At 43.2% G+C, this 18,402-nt stretch overlaps 1 protein-coding gene across 1 annotated transcript in view; it reads right to left on the bottom strand.

Moving 5' to 3' along the window:
• Nucleotides 1-18,402, bottom strand: part of sik2b (salt-inducible kinase 2b) — a 66,647-nt gene that overhangs the window by 39,241 nt on the left and 9,004 nt on the right. Inside the window, 3 exon segments of the mRNA XM_046294920.1 lie at nucleotides 11,971-11,983; nucleotides 11,985-12,035; nucleotides 13,852-13,968. Coding sequence (XP_046150876.1) covers nucleotides 11,971-11,983; nucleotides 11,985-12,035; nucleotides 13,852-13,968 — 181 coding nt within the window.

Genomic DNA, 18,402 nt, shown 5'->3' with positions numbered 1-18,402 from the left:
ACTCTCTGGCAGTTAATATGCATGGCCTACATTTTTTCACCCTCTTTCCAAATTCAAATGGACATCCCCTTCCTCTTTCCCCCCTCTCCTCTGCCTGGAGGTTCTGTTCCGCCGCTCCTTCTCATTATTTTTGGTAAGCCAATTTCTCCAGGTTTGAACCACTCCTGCAGGGCTGGGTGGGTGAGGCTCACTAGCCAGCAGACAGGTTGGAATGGCTGCTTTCACTGTGTCCGGCACCCACTACCCTGCCAGACTCAAACTCCATAGGGCTGGGATGGACCGTAGAAATAGACCTATTGAGAACAGTTTAAGTCATTGACTTGTATAGGAATGTCTATTCTAGTAATTATATGGGATGGACAGACTAGATCTGCTCCCAGACAACTAGCTAGTTGACACTCAAGAGTCTAGGACAAAGCTGGATGGACACAGACCGAGAGCAGTAAGTAGGCTTATAAATAGGACTTCTAAACAGCGGTTTTTTTTTTTTACATGCATCTTTTTATTTCACCTTTATTTGGGGGAGGCTTGGGAAAGTTGCTGTGGGGGGGGGGGGGGGGGGGGGGGGGTGCAGGGCTGTTGAAAGGGGTAGGGGTAGATGGGTGAAGTGCTTTCTGGTGATTGGGTAAAGAACTGTGGCTTTAAACGAAGCTACTTGACAGCCAGCTACTCAGTCAAGTTGTACAAATGTAGCTTGGTGGCTCTTTAGATTGATGTTAAGTGGAAGGGATGTCTGTTTATAGTGGAAGAAAACAGAACATTATAATCCTGTTTACTTACGTGTCTGTCAATCTCAGTGATGATGTTGATGCATTACCTAACCATATTACACTGCGCAATCAGGACTTACAGCACAATAAGTGGGGACAAAAATGGCTCTGTAATACCTAGACATGATCTGCGAAGCAATCTAAGGATTCTTTGAAATGAGGTTACCCAATGTACTGAGCGCACAATCAAGTCCAGTCTATTTCTATCATAATAGGCTGATTGCAAGACAAGTCTTCCAAGTGCCACAGAAGCCAATACGGCCCCGGAAAAGAGTCCCAAATGGCACCCTATTTTCCTATGTAGTGCACACATTAAGGGCCCTGGTCAAAAGAAGCGCACTAAAAAGGGAATAGGGTGTCATTTGGGATGCGGACCCGGAATCAATGCAGTCGTCTTTGTCCCATTCACTCGCCCCTACTCTGTACCCTTCATTATCAGTCGTGGTGAAAAAAAGATGGCTGTTGTTAGAATCAACACCAGTGTCAGCTCTGAGCTTGGCCCTGGCATAACCCAGGCACGGGGAGACGCAGTGTCAAACACACAGTCTGTTTATTTAGTGCAGTATCGCTGCTTTGTGCACACACACACACGATGACCATCCAAAAGGCATCAACCGTTTGATTTGCTACATTTCCCTCCTCCTGAACCTCTGTATACATGCATTACTCTTACTTGGCAAAACCACACACCCTAAGATGTGAGTGTGTGTGTAACAAAATGTTTAGAAAAATGGAACATGAAAAACTAAGTGTCTTCAGAAAGTATTCACACTACTGGATTTATTCCACATTTTGTTGAGTTACAGCCTAAATTTAAAAAAGGTATTGTATTGAGATGTTGGGTCACTGGCCTACACACACACACCCACCCCACCAATAATGGAATTATGTTTTTAGAAATTGTTACAAATGAATTAAATTAAAATCTGAAATGTATTTAACACCTTTGTTATGGCAAGCCTAGATATGTTCAGGAGTACACATTTGCTTAACAAGTCAAATAATAAGTTTGCATGCAATAAAAGTGTAGAGGATCGGACCCTTTTTCTCAACACTGACGTTAGTGGAAATGTGAAAATAAGGTAGGAGAACACATTAGATCTGGTAAAATATAACCTGTTCCATCAGCTTTGAAATGCAAGAGAAATTATATCACTTAGAAGTCTAGATGTAATTTAGATTGCAGTGTATGTGCAAAGTGATCCAATGAACCATTGCATTACTGTTCAAAGTCTGGTCAATTTATATATTTTCAAGTACATAACTATAGAGAACATACACAAATGATATGATAATAATCACATATGTGTGGGGGTGGGGGGCAGACACAGCAGGGGTTCAAACTGTAGAACGGATCAAACAAAACTATGCTACATTTGATCTCTGGGACCCTCAGGATGACAAATCAGAGCAAGATTACTCAATGTAAGTACATTATTTACCTTCAGAGGTGAATGTATCAAACCAGTTGTTGTTGTGTACTCTCCTCAAACAATAGCATTTTTCCCCCACTGTAATAGCTACTGTAAAATTGTATAGTGCATTTAGATTAGCAAGAATTGAAGCTTTCCGCCCATATAAGACATGGACATTTTCTTGTTACTCACAGCGTCATGCTAATCACATTAGCACATGTTAGCTCAACCGTGGGGAGGACATCGATCCCGTAGAGGTTAACAGGATTTCTGAATGACAACCTAATCTCTGTAGCATACGCATACAATTATCTGTAAGGTCCCTCAGTCGAGCAGTGCATTTCAAACACAGATTCAACCACAAAGACCAAGGAAGTTTTCCAATGCCTCACAAGGGCAGCACATATTGGTAGATGGGTAAAAATAAAAAGCAGACATTGAATATCCCCTGGAGTATGGTGAAATTCTTACTTACCCTTTGGACGGTGTATCAATACACCCAGTCACTACAAAGACACAGGCGTCTTTTCTAACTCAATTGCCAGAGAGGAAGGAAACTGCACAGATATTTCACAATGAGGCCAATGTTTAAAACAGAGTTTAATGGCTGTGACAGGAGAAAACTGAGGATGTCTCAACAACATTGTAGTTACCTCACAACAATAACCTAAATAAGTGAAAAGAAGGAAGCCTGTACAGAATAAAAATATTCCAAAACATGCATCCTGTTTCCAATAAGGCACTAAAGCAAAACTGCAAAAAAAAGTTAGCTTCATGTCTGGAATACAAAGAGTTACCTTTGGGGCAAATCCAACACAGTGTCACTGAGTACCACTTAATATTTTCAAGCAGGGTGCCGGCTGCATCATGTTATGGGTATGCTCGTCATTGGCAAGGAATATGGAGTATTGTAGGATTAAAATAATACAGCTAAGCACAGGAAAAATCCTTGAGGAAAACATGGTTCAGTCTGCTTTCCAAAAGACACTAGGAGACAAATTCACCTTTCAGCAGGACAAACCTAAAACACAAGGCCAAATATACACTGGAGTTGCTTACCAAGACCACATTGAATGTTCCCGAGTGGCCTAGCTACAGTTTGGACTTAAATTTGCTTGCAAATCTATGGCAAGACTTGAAAATGACTGTCTAGTAATGACAGAGCTTGAATCATTTTCAAAAGAATAATGTGCAAATATTGTAAAATCCAGGTGTGCAAAGCTCTTAGAGACTTAGCCAGAAAGACTTGCAGCTGTAATCACTGCCAAAGGTGATTCTAACATGTATTGACTCAGGGGGCTGAATACTTATGTAATCAAGATATACAGTGCCTACGGAAAGTATTCAGACCTCTAGACTTTTTTCACTTTGTTACGTTATTTTATTCTAAAATGGATTAAATAAATACACCTCAGCAATTTACACACAATACCCCACGATGACAAAGTGAAAAAAGGTTTTAGTATTTTTTCATATTTAGAAAAATAAATAACTTATTCACATTCAGACCCTTTGCTATGAGACTCAAAATTGACCTCAGGTGCATCCTGTTTCCATTGATCATCCTTGAGATGTTTCTACAACTTGATTGGAGTCCACCTGTGGTAAATTCAATTGATTGGACATGATTTAGAAAGGCACACACACAAACCGACACACCTGTCTATATAAGTTGTGCCAAGGTTGTAGCGTCATACCCAAGAAGACTCAAGGCTGTAATTGCTGGCGGAGGTGCTTCAACAAGGTACTGAGTAAACGGTCTGAACACTTATGTAAAATGTGATACTGCAGTTAATTTTTAATACATTTGAAAACATTTAATACAAGTTTTTGCTTTGTCACTGTGGGGTTGTGTGTTGATTGATGAGGAAAAAACGATTTAAATCTATTTTAGAATAAGGCTGTAACGTAACAAAATCTGGGAAAAGTAAAGGGGTCTGAATACTTCCAAACACACTGTATTAGTGTAATTTTGTATTATTAAAATATATATATATATTTTTTAAAGTTAGAAATGTTGTATTTTGTTTAGATCCTTGACAATTAAATCAATTTTAATCCCACCATGTAACACAACAAATTATAAAAAAGTAGATTTTGAAGGCACTGTACTTAATATCTGCCTGCACTCATGTTACCAGCTCCATCATGGACAAGCAAAAAACTCAACTGCACTCTGTGCATCGTCAATGGGCATGGATAAGGCAGACAACGTTGCGGCAGGCCTTGTCTCTTCACTTTGTTCACGGGTAAAGAAATGTCATCATTCACGTGTCAAGCAAGCACTCCCTTTGCTCCCTCTATACAAAAAAATACAGTTGAAGTCAGAAGATTACATACACTTAGGTTGGAGTCATTAAAACTCATTTTCAACCACATTTCTTGTTAACAAACTATAGTTTTGGAATGTCGGTTAGGACATCTACTTTGTGCATGACACAAGTCATTTTTACAACAATTGTTTACAGATTATTTCACGGTATCACAATTCCAGTGGGTCAGAAGTTTACATACACTAAGTTGATTGTGCTTCTAAACAGCTTGGAAAATTCCAGAAAATTATAACCCGAAAGGCCGCTCAGCAAGGAAGAAGCCACTGTTCCAAAACCGCCATTAAAAAAAGCCAGACTATAGTTTGCAACTGCACATGGGGACCAAGATTGTACGTTTTGGAGAAATGCAACATCTCAAGACATCAGTCAGGAAGTTAAAGCTTGGTCGCAAATGGGTCTTCCAAATGGACAATGACCCCAAACATACTTCCAAAGCTGTGGAAACATGGCTTAAGGACAACAAAGTCAAGGTATTGGAGTGGCCATCACAAAGCCCTGACCTCAATCCTATAGAAAACTGAAAAGGCGTGTGCGAGCAAGGAGGCCTACAAACCTGACTCCGTTACACCAGCTCTGTCAGGAGGGATGGGCCAAAATTCACCCAACTTATTGTGGGAAGCTTGTGCAAGGCTACCCAAAACAGTTGAACCAAGTGAAACAATTAAAAGGCAATGCTAGCAAATACTAATTGAGTGTATGTAAACTTCTGACCCACTGTGATGTGATGAAAGAAATAAAAATATATAATTCTCTACTATTATTCTGACATTTCACATTCTTAAAATAAAGTGGTGACTAACTGACCTTAGACAATTTCTTACTAGGATTAAATGTCAGGAATTGTAAAAACCGTAGTAAGTGTATTTGGCTAAGGTGTATAAACCTCTGACTTCAACTGTATAAAAAATGCAAGAACCAGAAAATGCTGCTCATCTAACCAAGATGGCTGGTGGCAGCAGTGCTGGTTCATATTGGAGCAGACCAGAGAGCCTGGCGCGTCTGTTGGTGATAGAACATGCGCCTCCTACCGCAATGGTACATCAAGATAGGACTTACAGAACCGAATTAGGTTATTTCTTCTGGTTTTTCCCTCCTTTCATGACCACTTTCTTATTAATTCTTCACAGCTAGTATACCTCTCGCTTTTTCATATCAATAACTGCTGCAGTCCAGTAGTAAAATCCCAAATGTTTGTCTTCCACTTTTTAATGGGGCAAAGGTTAACCAACCCACTCACCTTGTGCACACCCTCAATCACACAGAACAAGAGGATCACTATACACAGCTCTGCACTGCCTACAGTACAATGATGTGTCAAACATCATGCAAAACAACTCAAAATCACTTTACATAACCATTGGGAAATGGCTTGCGTTGGGAAGAAGGCCTGTCTGTGACATCATGTACTGTAGAAAAGCTAACTTTGCTAACATGCTTTTCACATCTTGACCTACATCATACGATATTATCTTAGGTTTAGATTCCACCTTATATGGTGGGCATATAGAACGGACAGGTAAGCCGGTATCATCTCTGTACAGATACAGAAGGGTATTGAAGAAAGCCTGTTGTTGACTGACTTCTAAACTGAATATGGAGGTCAGACAAGCGCGATTAACCCGTGCCGCCTCCTTGCCCTCTCCCTGCTCCGGTGGGTGCCATCCAAGTGGCACGACAATGTAAACGATGGCCTTAGGACAAACTACCAGATTTGTTAAGTCAAAACATAATGAATTTGGAGATGATTTCCTAGACTATCTACTCGACTCACAATCATAGAATTCTAATTACATGGTTTTAACGCAATGGTTCTCACCTATGACAATCTTCACTGAAAGTAAGCTTTGGGGCAAGAAATGCAAATGGTGGGGAACTCAAGAGAACATTTAATCAAATCATCTCACAACAGGTGGAGGCATTCCTTTTCCCTACGGCCTGTCCTTCAACAGACAAAAGATTACGTAAAAGCCAATCAGTAACATACAATGCATTTGGAAAGTATTCAGACCCATTTACTTTTTCCACATTTTGTTACGTTACAGCCTTATTCTAAAATACCCCATAATGACAAAGCAAAAAGTGTTTTTTTTTTAGAAAATTAAGTAAATATCACATTTACATAAGTATTCAGACCCTTTACTCAGTACTTTTTTGAAGCACCTTTGGCAGCGATTACAGCCTTGAGTCTTCTTGGGTATGGCACTACAAGCTTGGCATACCTGTATTTGAGGAGTTTTACCAATTCTTCTCTGCAGATCTTCTTAAACTCTTCCAGGTTGGATACAGAGCGCCGCTGCACAGCTATTTTCAGGTCTCTCCAGAGACTCCAGTCTTTGGTCCGGTCCACTCAAGGACATTCAGAGACTTGTCCCGAAACCACTCCTGCATCGTCTTGGCTGTGTGCTTAGGGCCATTCTCCTGTTGGAAGGTGAACCTTCGCCCCCCCCCCCAGTCAGCGGTCCTGAGCAAGTTTTCATCAAGAATCTCACGGCACTTTGCTCCGTTCATCTTTCCCTCGATCCTGACTAGTCTCCCAGTCCTTGCCGCTGAAAAACATCCCCACAGCATGATGCTGTCACTACCATGCTTCCCGTAGGGATGGTGCCAGGTTTCCTCCAGATGTGACACTTGGCATTCAGGCCAAAGAGTTCAAGCTTGGTTTCATCGGACCAGATAATCTTGTTTCACATGGTCCGAATGTCCTTTTAGGTGCCTTTTAGCAAACTCCAAGTGGGCTGTCATGTGCCGTTTACTGAGGAGTGGCTTCTGTCTGGCCACTCTACCGTAAAGGCCTGATTGGTGGAGTGCTGCAGAGATGGTTGTCCTTCCGGAAGGTTCTCCCATCTCCACAGAGGAACTCTATCAGAGTGACCATCGGGTTTCTTGGTCACCTCCCTGACCAAGGCCTTTCCCCCCGAATGTTCAGTGTGGCTGGGTGGCCAGCTCTAGGAAGAGCCTTGGTGGTGGATGATGGAGGCCACTGTGTTCTTGAGGACCTTCAATGCCCTCAGAACAGCCTCAATTCATCGGGGCATGGACTCTACAAAGTGTCAAATGTTCCACGGGGATGCTTGCCAATGTTATCACCAAATACTTCCCACCGTTGTGTCAAGCTGGTTGGAAGTCCTTTGGGTAGTGGACCATTCTTTATACACACGGGAAACTATTGAGCGTGAAAAACGCATCAGTATTGCAACTCTTGACACAAACCGGTGCACCCGGCACCCATTACCACAGGGTTCCCGAACCTTTTCACTCAGGCCACCCTTCCAGCATTGGGGAACATTTTGCGCCACCCCTGTGTGTGTGCCACATTTATTTCTATGGGCACAAGCATGGTTCATGACACACCCCTCTGGTTGGCGGAGAGAAAATGTTGCCGGTTTAAAGCCTATTTCAAGCAATTCTACCCATTTTGGCATGGGCTGCAGAGAACATTCTACATTTTGCAATATATAATGTGTATTCATGTGACATTTGAGTGACTACAACATTATAAATAAAATCTATGGGCTAAAAAACATTAGCTGACATGGGTTAGATGATCCAGACATTTCTTACACGTTATAAAAGCTCTCGAACGTATGCAATGACTGACCAGACAAGAGGAACTGATGATGCACTACCCAATTTTGAAAGTGCACACCTTGTGCATTCTACTATTACAACTTTCAAGAGTATCTTGGAAGCCGGGCTGAGTTGCAAAAAATTAAATACAATTTTAAAAAGACCCCCACACCCCGCCAACACAGTTTGGGAACCACTGCACTACCATGCCCCCGGTTCAAAGGCACTTAAATCTTTTGTCTTGCCAATTCACCCTCAATGGCACAGATACAGTGGGGCAAAAAAAGTATTGTCAGCCACCAATTGTGCAAGTTCTCCCACTTAAAAAGATGAGAGAGGTCTGTAATTTCCATCATAGGTACACTTCAACTATGACAGACAAAATGAGAAAATAAAATCCCCAAAATCACATTGTAGGATTTGTTATGAATTTATTTGCAAATTATGGTGGCAAATAATAAACATTTCTCAATACTTTGTTATATACCCTTTGTTGGCAATGACAGAGGTCAAACATTTTCTGTAAGTCTTCACAAGGTTTTCACACACTGGTATTTTGGCCCATTCCTCCATGCAGATCTCCTCTAGAGCAGTGATGTTTTGGGGCTGTTGCTGGGCAACACAGACTTTCAACTCCCTCCCAAAATTTTCTATGGGGTTGAGATCTGGAGACTGGCTAGGCCACTCCAGGACCTTGAAATGCTTCTTACGAAGCCACTCCTTCGTTGCACGGGCGGTGTATTTGGGATCATTGTCATGCTGAAAGACCCAGCCACGTTTCATCTTCAATGCCCTTGCTGATGGAAGGAGGTTTTCACTCAAAATCTCACGATACATGGCCCCATTCATTCTTTCCTTTACACGGATCAGTCGTCCTGGTCCCTTTGCAGAAAAACAGCCCCAAAGCATGATATTTCCATCCCCATGCTTCACAGTAGGTATGGTGTTCTTTGGATGCAACTCAGCATTCTTTGTCCTCCAAACACGACGAGTTGAGTTTTTACCAAAAGGTTATATTTTGGTTTCCTCTGACCATATAACATTCTCCCAATCTTCTTCTGGATCATCCAAATGCTCTCTAGCAAACTTCAGACGGGCCTGGACATGTACTGGCTTAAGCAGGGGGACACGTCTGGCACTGAAGGATTAGAGTCCCTGGCGGCGTAGTGGGTTACTGCTTTGTTACTTTGGTCCCAGCTCTCTGCAGGTCATTCACTAGGTCCTCCAGTGTGGTTCTGGGATTTTTCCTCGCCGTTCTTGTGATCATTTTGACCCCACGGGGTGAGATCTTGCGCGGAGCCCCAGATCGAGGGAGATTATCAGTGTTCTTGTATATCTTCCATTTCCTAATAATTGCTCCCACAGTTGATTTCTTCAAACCAAGCTGCTTACCTATTGCAGATTCAGTCTTCCCAGCCTGGTGCAGGTCCACAATTTTGTTTCTGGTGTCCTTTGACAGCTCTTTGATCTTGGCCATAGTGGAGTTTGGAGTGTGACTGTTTGAGGTTGTGCACAGGTGTCTTTTATACTGATAACAAGTTCAAACAGGTGCCATTAATACAGATAACAAGTTCAAACAGGTGCCATTAATACAGATAACGAGTGGAGGACAGAGGAGCCTCTTAAAGAAGAAGTTACAGGTCTGTGAGAGCCAGAAATCTTGCTTGTTTGTAGGTGACCAAATACTTATTTTCCACCATAATTTGCAAATAAATTCATAAAAAAATCCTACAATGTGATTTTTTGGATTTTTCTCTCATTTTGTCTGTCGTGGTTGAAGTGTACCTATGATGAAAATGATAAGCATCTCTCGAGTGGACCGGACCTCTCATTTTAAGTGGGAGAACTTGCACAATATTTTGCCCCACTGTACACAAACCATGTCTCAACTCTCTCAAAGTTAAAGAAGGATTTTAAGCCTGTCGCCTCCCCTCCATCTACACTGATATAAATATATTTAACAAGTTGCATGAATAAGGGATCATAGCTTTCACCTGGTCAGTCTATGTCATGGAAAGAGCAGGTGTTAATGTTTTGTATCTCGCGTCTTGTGACGGCCGGCCGCCCAACAACCTGCCCGCTTGACCCTATCCCCTCCTCTCTTCTCCAGACCATTTCCGGAGACCTTCTCCCTTACCTCACCTCGCTCATCAACTCATCCCTGACCGCTGGCTACGTCCCTTCCGTCTTCAAGAGAGCGAGAGTTGCACCCCTTCTGAAAAAACCTACACTCGATCCCTCCGATGTCAACAACTACAGACCAGTATCCCTTCTTTCTTTTCTCTCCAAAACTCTTGAACGTGCCGTCCTTGGCCAGCTCTCCCGCTATCTCTCTCTGAATGACCTTCTTGATCCAAATCAGTCAGGTTTCAAGACTAGTCATTCAACTGAGACTGCTCTTCTCTGTATCACGGAGGCGCTCCGCACTGCTAAAGCTAACTCTCTCTCCTCTGCTCTCATCCTTCTAGACCTATCGGCTGCCTTAGATACTGTGAACCATCAGATCCTCCTCTCCACCCTCTCCGAGTTGGGCATCTCCGGCGGGGCCCATGCTTGGATTGCGTCCTACCTGACAGGTCGCTCCTACCAGGTGGCGTGGCGAGAATCTGTCACCTCACCACGCGCTCTCACCACTGGTGTCCCCCAGGGCTCTGTTCTAGGCCCTCTCCTATTCTCGCTATACACCAAGTCACTTGGCTCTGTCATAACCTCACATGGTCTCTCCTATCATTGCTATGCAGACGACACACAATTAATCTTCTCCTTTCCCACTTCTGATGACCAGGTGGCGAATCGCATCTCTGCATGTCTGGCAGACATATCAGTGTGGATGACGGATCACCACCTCAAGCTGAACCTCGGCAAGATGGAGCTGCTCTTCCTCCCGGGGAAGGACTGCCCGTTCCATGATCTCGCCATCACGGTTGACAACTCCATTGTGTCCTCCTCCCAGAGCGCTAAGAACCTTGGCGTGATCCTGGACAACACCCTGTCGTTCTCAACTAACATCAAGGCGGTGGCCCGTTCCTGTAGGTTCATGCTCTACAACATCCGCAGACTACGACCCTGCCTCACACAGGAAGCGGCGCAGGTCCAAATCCAGGCACTTGTCATCTCCCGTCTGGATTACTGCAACTCGCTGTTGGCTGGGCTCCCTGCCTGTGCCATTAAACCCCTACAACTCATCCAGAACGCCGCAGCCCGTCTGGTGTTCAACCTTCCCAAGTTCTCTCACGTCACCCCGCTCCTCCGCTCTCTCCACTGGCTTCCAGTTGAAGCTCGCATCCGCTACAAGACCATGGTGCTTGCCTACGGAGCTGTGAGGGGAACGGCACCTCAGTACCTCCAGGCTCTGATCAGGCCCTACACCCAAACAAGGGCACTGCGTTCATCCACCTCTGGCCTGCTCGCCTCCCTACCACTGAGGAAGTACAGTTCCCGCTCAGCCCAGTCAAAACTGTTCGCCGCTCTGGCCCCCCCAATGGTGGAACAAACTCCCTCACGACGCCAGGACAGCGGAGTCAATCACCACCTTCCGGAGACACCTGAAACCCCACCTCTTTAAGGAATACCTAGGATAGGATAAGTAATCCTTCTCACCCCCCCCCCCCCTTTAAGATTTAGATGCACTATTGTAAAGTGACTGTTCTACTGGATGTCATAAGGTGAATGCACCAATTTGTAAGTCGCTCTGGATAAGAGCGTCTGCTAAATGACTTAAATGTAAATGTTGTACACAGCATATAGGCTACAGCATGCAAGTACACAATATAACTAACAGGAGAGGAGAGGTGACAACTCATGACAAAAAAATCTTTCAGCTAAATTTGTTTGACATCTTTTCCAGTCGGGAATAAATTCACTTGGTACGTCTGCTTCACTTACCAAAAATCTCCCCCGTTTTTGGCATACTCTGTCACCAAGTAGAGCATGTTCTTGGTCTCCATTACCTGTGAAAAAGGGAAGGAAACAATGAGTAAGCAATAAGCACAGAGCAAAACGGATTAAGGCCAACCTCAGCAATGACCTTGCTGCTGTTAAGATGTAAATTCATCTGATAATCCTCGTGCATAGATTCCTGGAAGTATTAGGCTGGCTGACGTGGGTGTACTGAGAACAGCAGAACAGTCTTAAATGAAAGGATCATAAAAGAACAAATGAATTAATACAAACTTGCATTGATCAGCAGAGTAAATGTTGCAAATGTCACACCGTAAACGCTCAAATATGATGCTCACAGCAAAAAAAAAAAGCTTTATTCTTTGGAATTACAAAAATGACACATGGAACACATGAGAGAATGGGAACGAAGTTCTGGTTGAACGGCTCCGCTATTCCCAGTAGAGAGAGGGTACTGATGGTGCCAGAGGTGTGTGTGGGAGGACACCAGGGCAGCATCCCAAATGGCACACTATTCCCTATGTGCACAGCATCCCAAATGGCACACTATTCCCTATGTGCACAGCATCCCAAATGGCACACTATTCCCTATGTGCACAGCATCCCAAATGGCACACTATTCCTTATGTGCACTTCTTTTTGACCAGGGACCTATGGGAAGTAGTGCACCACATTGGGAATAGGATGCCATTTGGGACGTGACCTAGAATTAGCCAAAGAAAACAAAGGGATGAATAGAGAAAAAAATATATAAACACATTATTTATTATTAACACAAACGCATCAGATACATTCACATAGAAATCCCACAAAGTGGTTATTTCATGTAAATTCCCATCTGGGCTAACTTACCCTTTACTCTGCACCATATCTGACCAATATGCCCCTGTCTCCATGACTTTACAAAAAACCCTGTAGGGATAATCAATGTCACTTATCCCAGTGCTTTCCATAACATGCCGATCACATGGCACTTACTATCCAAATTCTGTCACAGTACTTGGTCAATGATGCAAATGGAGAAATGACATGGATTGTTATCCCATGCAAATATCAACATTATAGCCTACAACTTCTCTGAGTTGTTGAGAACGCTTGATGGGGACAAATAGGCCATATATTGATGAAGGTGGGGATGAGGAGTTCATTGGAAACAGTGAAGAGCTGTGTATGTGACTGTGGGAAACTTGGGCCTCTGAGTCCGCTGAGGGGGCATCCTGTGAAGCAAAGACCCCAAGACAAACTGAACAGGGGGGGGTTGTTTGGAGATGAGAGAGCCAATGCCAAGCCTACTGCCCTCTGTTTATGAGGCCTGAAAGGAAATGACTAATTGACCCATGCCGTTGGTATGGAAGAGCTGTTGGAAATAATGATACACTGTGATTACACAGCAAAGCCTGGACCAGAGCCATTTGGTTGTGTAATAATAATTAACTGCTATTCACATTCCCAACGACCAAAGTGACCTGAAGTCTTATGTAAGAAAAGTGAAGTCTGGGGTGGGATTTTCGGGATGACAGGTAGAGGACCTCCTCTGATTGTGGCGCTTGACAGCTGAACATTGCTCCCCCCCCCCCCTTGCTATTAACACGAGAGGCTGAACCCTACAATACAGTTTGTGTGAAATTTTGTTAAGCACCTTGACACGTTGCTTGGTTGGTTAGTTATTAACTCCGTCAGACGTCACTTCTGATATCTATGAAGGTCTAGGACTGTGAAGGCCAGGTAGATTGGAGATGTTTGCTCACCCATTAGAAAATGTCCTGAATGACCATAGGCATTGCACATTTATACAAAAACCCAGGAGGAACAAATAAAAATGGATTATATTTTGAATACTGGTGTTTTAAAAAAGGAGAGGTTTACCTGGTACAACTTGATGATGTGCGGGTGGTCCAACATTTTCATGATCTGTACCTCCCGGTAGATCTTCTCCAGGTTCACAGCATCTAGTTGGCTCTTGTCGATGATTTTAATGGCAACCTGTAGAACACAGAATACAGTGATGAGTCCCTGGACAAAACATTCAAAAGGATTCCCTTGAGGTCTTTTTTGTGTAAAGGAATAATAATATATATATATTTTTTTTATGTGTAGGCATACATTTTAAAGTGTTGCTTAGACTGAGGCAGATAATTCTAAGAAAATACAAAAGCAAAAGCGGTAAGCAGGCCTAGGCCTAGCTCTCCCTAATATAATTCCACAGCACTCTTAAGTTCTTGCAAGGCGAGCACAGACAATAAAACTCAAACGCTATCCTTTGCACAAAAAACTGTTTGCTAGGGGAAATCATAAACAGCTTTTATATTCTGTCATCCACACTGGGTGAGAGGTAAGGGGGGCAGACACGAGCAGAAGCTGCTGGAAAACAGGCAATTTCTTCATCCTTGCAAGAGTTGATTAACAGTGTCCATGTAATGATAACATGCAATATCCCAAGCCTCGCTCTCTCATAAACAGCATTTCATCACCACCAGGACTTGAAGAGATACAAGTGTCTGCAAGCCAAGCTCTGGAGTAAACGAAAACGAGTGGAGGCCTTTAAATCATTCTACTCTAATCTTACCCAATACAATGCTTGATTACATCCATATCACAGCACTAATGTCCATCTTGATCACACCTACATCATTGCGCAAAATGGTACGCAGCATTATCTGGATGTGTTCAACATTCACCTCCTGCTACCATTTCTGTCAAGCCGTCTACGCATATTGTTTGACGCATACGTTCAATATTTCCAATGTATGCATCACACAGAAGGCAATGCAAGGCAAACGCAGTGTTCCATTGGAAATTAATGTACTTCTGGTGCACCAAAACACAAAGACGCTTTCGGAGTAATGAGGCGTTAGGCCTACAGCCAGCCCCTACAAGGAGGTCAAGTAAGGTCGGGGGCATTCTTGAACTGAGGACCTACTGACCACAAGATCACTAAGACGATATGTGTAACGAGAGAGATTTTAAATCTTGAAAAGTCAAGAATCCAGGACAGTGGGCTGCTGCTAATACCATATCCAAGCGGTTAACACTCAACAGGGGCTGACGGATTTGCTTTGCAATTACTAGTTATGTACAGAGTAGCCCCATAATGGACTAAAGGAGCCTAACAATACTCATTATAATCCAAGGACCTAAAAATATTCTAGTTAAAGGGGAAATGGCTTTGGAAGCCAAAACAGACAAATACTCCAACTAAATGTGAATTGATTCTCAAATGCGGTACAGTTATAGAAACATAAATCCCCAAACTTTCAGATCACATCAAAATAATTCCACAAATACACATACACTCTACACAGTTGCAGCCAACGGTATTTTTCATTGACAACACGTTTGTGGCATACGTCTGTTTGTGGCATACGTCTTCTGTTTACATACAGCTGTGGAGACGCACGCATATACAGTACCATTCAAAAGTTTGGACACCTACTCATTGAAGGGTTTTTCTCTATTTTTAATATTCTCTACATTATAGAATAATAGTGAAGACATCAAAACTATGAAATAACACATATGGAATCATGTAGTAGCCCAAAAAAATTTAAAATATATTTGTAAGCTATGCAACCTATTATTAAATAATGGCTATAAAAGATACTTTTAGATTTGTATCATTTAGATAGAATATTGATTAACCACGACATTGATTTTGAGATATGAAGACGTATAAAATTAAATGAAACTGTTCCACGAAAATGTGCATCTGAATAATCACAACTGGCACGCAGATCAGTAGAAATGGTACGACTTGACACTCCAAATTGAAAAGGTTGCCGACCGCTGGTGAAGTCTATTACCAGCAACTTCAGGAGTGCAAGGGACAGAATCTGATCAAGAACAGTTTTTCTTCTTCTTCTGGTTAGGCTATAGTGATCTCTGGCTCCCTGTTGTAATGTATGTCTTTTTAAATCGCAGTGCCTAAAGCGTCAGACAAGCTCAGTAGCCTATGTATAGTTGATTTTATTCAAATATAGGGTGTGTGCCTATATATGGAAACATTTGTCACCATCTGGATGTCACCTTGACATGCCAATTAGCTAGCGTAACGAGTTTGTATCGAGGTTCTTCTCACTGTTTCGCTTCACCGGGCAGATGTATCATGTTGCTGGCAGCAGCTAACGTAGCCAATTTGTTCCATCCCGCTTGATTATATTTTGAGTAGGATAGCAGCCTACACAAAAAAATAACTTGTAGTATTGGTAGTCACCGTGATACAGTCTACTGCTCAATGAGAGTTTGCAATGCAAGCAGGCAACACAACATCACCGGGCACAGTGTGTCCTTAGTTCCTGCTTGCCGGCTAATGCCGAGCCCTGCTGTCCTGCAGTAAGGAGAGGGAAGTGGCTAGATTGTGTGGCCAATATCATGCCAGGATGACAGCTAAAGCACATTTATTGTAGTGATTTGTATCGAAAATGTACAACTACGGCATTAATATCTACATAAAAATAAACAATTACCCCGATAGAAATGGAATGACTCTCTCAAGTCCCAACTTTGGCAGACAAGTTTCTAATTCTCATTGAACTCACAAGAATAAATTAGCTAGCTGGTGATGGCTCATTAGCACAACTGACTGAAACGAATCCATTCAACTCTTGCTGCATGACGTGCGTCATACATTTTGAGCACCTGGCGTCTCCGTATAGTCTCTCCCAGTGCCCTACCTGTGCTAATTACCTAGCTAGAGTACCAGTTAAAAGTTCGGACACACTCATTCGAGGGTTTTTCTTTATTTTTACTATTTTCTACATTGTAGAATAATAGTGAAGACATCAACACTATGAAATAACACATATGGAATATGTAGTAACCAAAAAATCCTTTCAAATTGTATTGGTCACATACATGTGTTTAGCAGATGTTAATGCAGGTGTAGAGAAATACTTGTGTGAAACAAATCTAAATATATTTTATATTCTTCAAAGTAGCCACACTTTGCCTTGATGACAGCTTTGCACACTTTAGGCATTCTCTCAACTAGCTTCACCTGGAATGCTTTTCCAACAGTCTTGAAGGAGTTCCCACATATGCTGAGCCCTTGTTGGCCGCTTACTTCCTTCTGTAAATAATCAAGTACGTGTCCTCCCTCCAGATTGACAGAAGCGCTCCAAACAAAAAGACAATGAATAAAAATTGACAACTCGTAAATGGAATGAAATCATAATTTTAATCACAAGTGTAGTCTACTGTAGGTTGTGCACTCTAAAAACAACGTGTCCACATCTACAATAACAATGGTAAGACTAGAATAATAATACACTGCTCAAAAAAATAAAGGGAACACTTAAACAACACAATGTAACTCCAAGTCAATCACACTTCTGTGAAATCAAACTGTCCACTTAGGAAGCAACACTGATTGACAATACATTTCTCATGCTGTTGTGCAAATGGAATAGACAACAGGTGGAAATTGTAGGCAATTAGCAAGACACCCTCAATAAAGGAGTGGTTCTGCAGGTGCTGACCACAGACCACTTCTCAGTTCCTATGCTTCCTGGCTGATGTTTTGGTCACTTTTGAATGCTGGCGGTGCTTTCACTCTACTGGTAGCATGAGACTGAGTCTATAACCCACACAAAAGTGGCTCAGGTAGTGTAGCTCATCCAGGATGGCACATCAATGCGAGTTGTGGCAAGACGGTTTGCTGTGTCTGTCAGCGTAGTGTCCAGAGCATGGAGGTGCTACCAGGAGACAGGCCAGTACATCAGGAGATGTGGAGGAGGCCGTAGGAGGGCAACAACCCAGCAGCAGGACTGCTACCGCCGCCTTTGTGCAAGGAGGAGCAGGAGGAGCACTGCCAGAGCCCTGCAAAATGACCTCCAGCAGGCCACAAATGTGCATGTGTCTGCTCAAACAGTCAGAAACAGACTCCATGAGGGTGGTATGAGGGCCCGACGTCCATAGGTGGGGGTTGTGCTTACAGCCCAACACCGTGCAGGACTTTTGGCATTTGCCAGAGAACTCCAAGATTGGCAAATTCGCCACTGGCGCCCTGTGCTCTTCACAGATGAAAGCAGGTTCACACTGAGCACGTGACAGACATGACAGAGTCTGGAGACACCGTGGAGAACGTTCTGCTGCCTGCAACATCCTCCAGCATGACCGGTTTGGCGGTGGGTCAGTCATGGTGTGGGGTGGCATTTCTTTGGGGGTCCGCACAACCCTCCATGTGCTCGCCAGAGGTAATGGCAGTCAGAGGTAACCTGACTGCCATTAGGTACCGCGATGAGATCCTCAGATCCCTTGTGAGACCATATGCTGGTGCGGTTGGCCCTGGGTTCCTCCTAATGCAAGACACCTCATGTGGCTGGAGTGTGTCAGCAGTTCCTGCAAGAGGAAGGCATTGATGCTATGGACTGGCCCGCCCGTTCCCCAGACCTGAATCCAATTGAGCACATCTGGGACATC

This window comes from Oncorhynchus gorbuscha, linkage group LG13 (assembly GCF_021184085.1).
Source record: "Oncorhynchus gorbuscha isolate QuinsamMale2020 ecotype Even-year linkage group LG13, OgorEven_v1.0, whole genome shotgun sequence".
Taxonomy (NCBI): domain Eukaryota; kingdom Metazoa; phylum Chordata; class Actinopteri; order Salmoniformes; family Salmonidae; genus Oncorhynchus; species Oncorhynchus gorbuscha.
The sequence above is the reverse complement of the archived record's forward strand: the minus strand, read 5'-3'. Positions and strand labels throughout refer to the sequence as shown.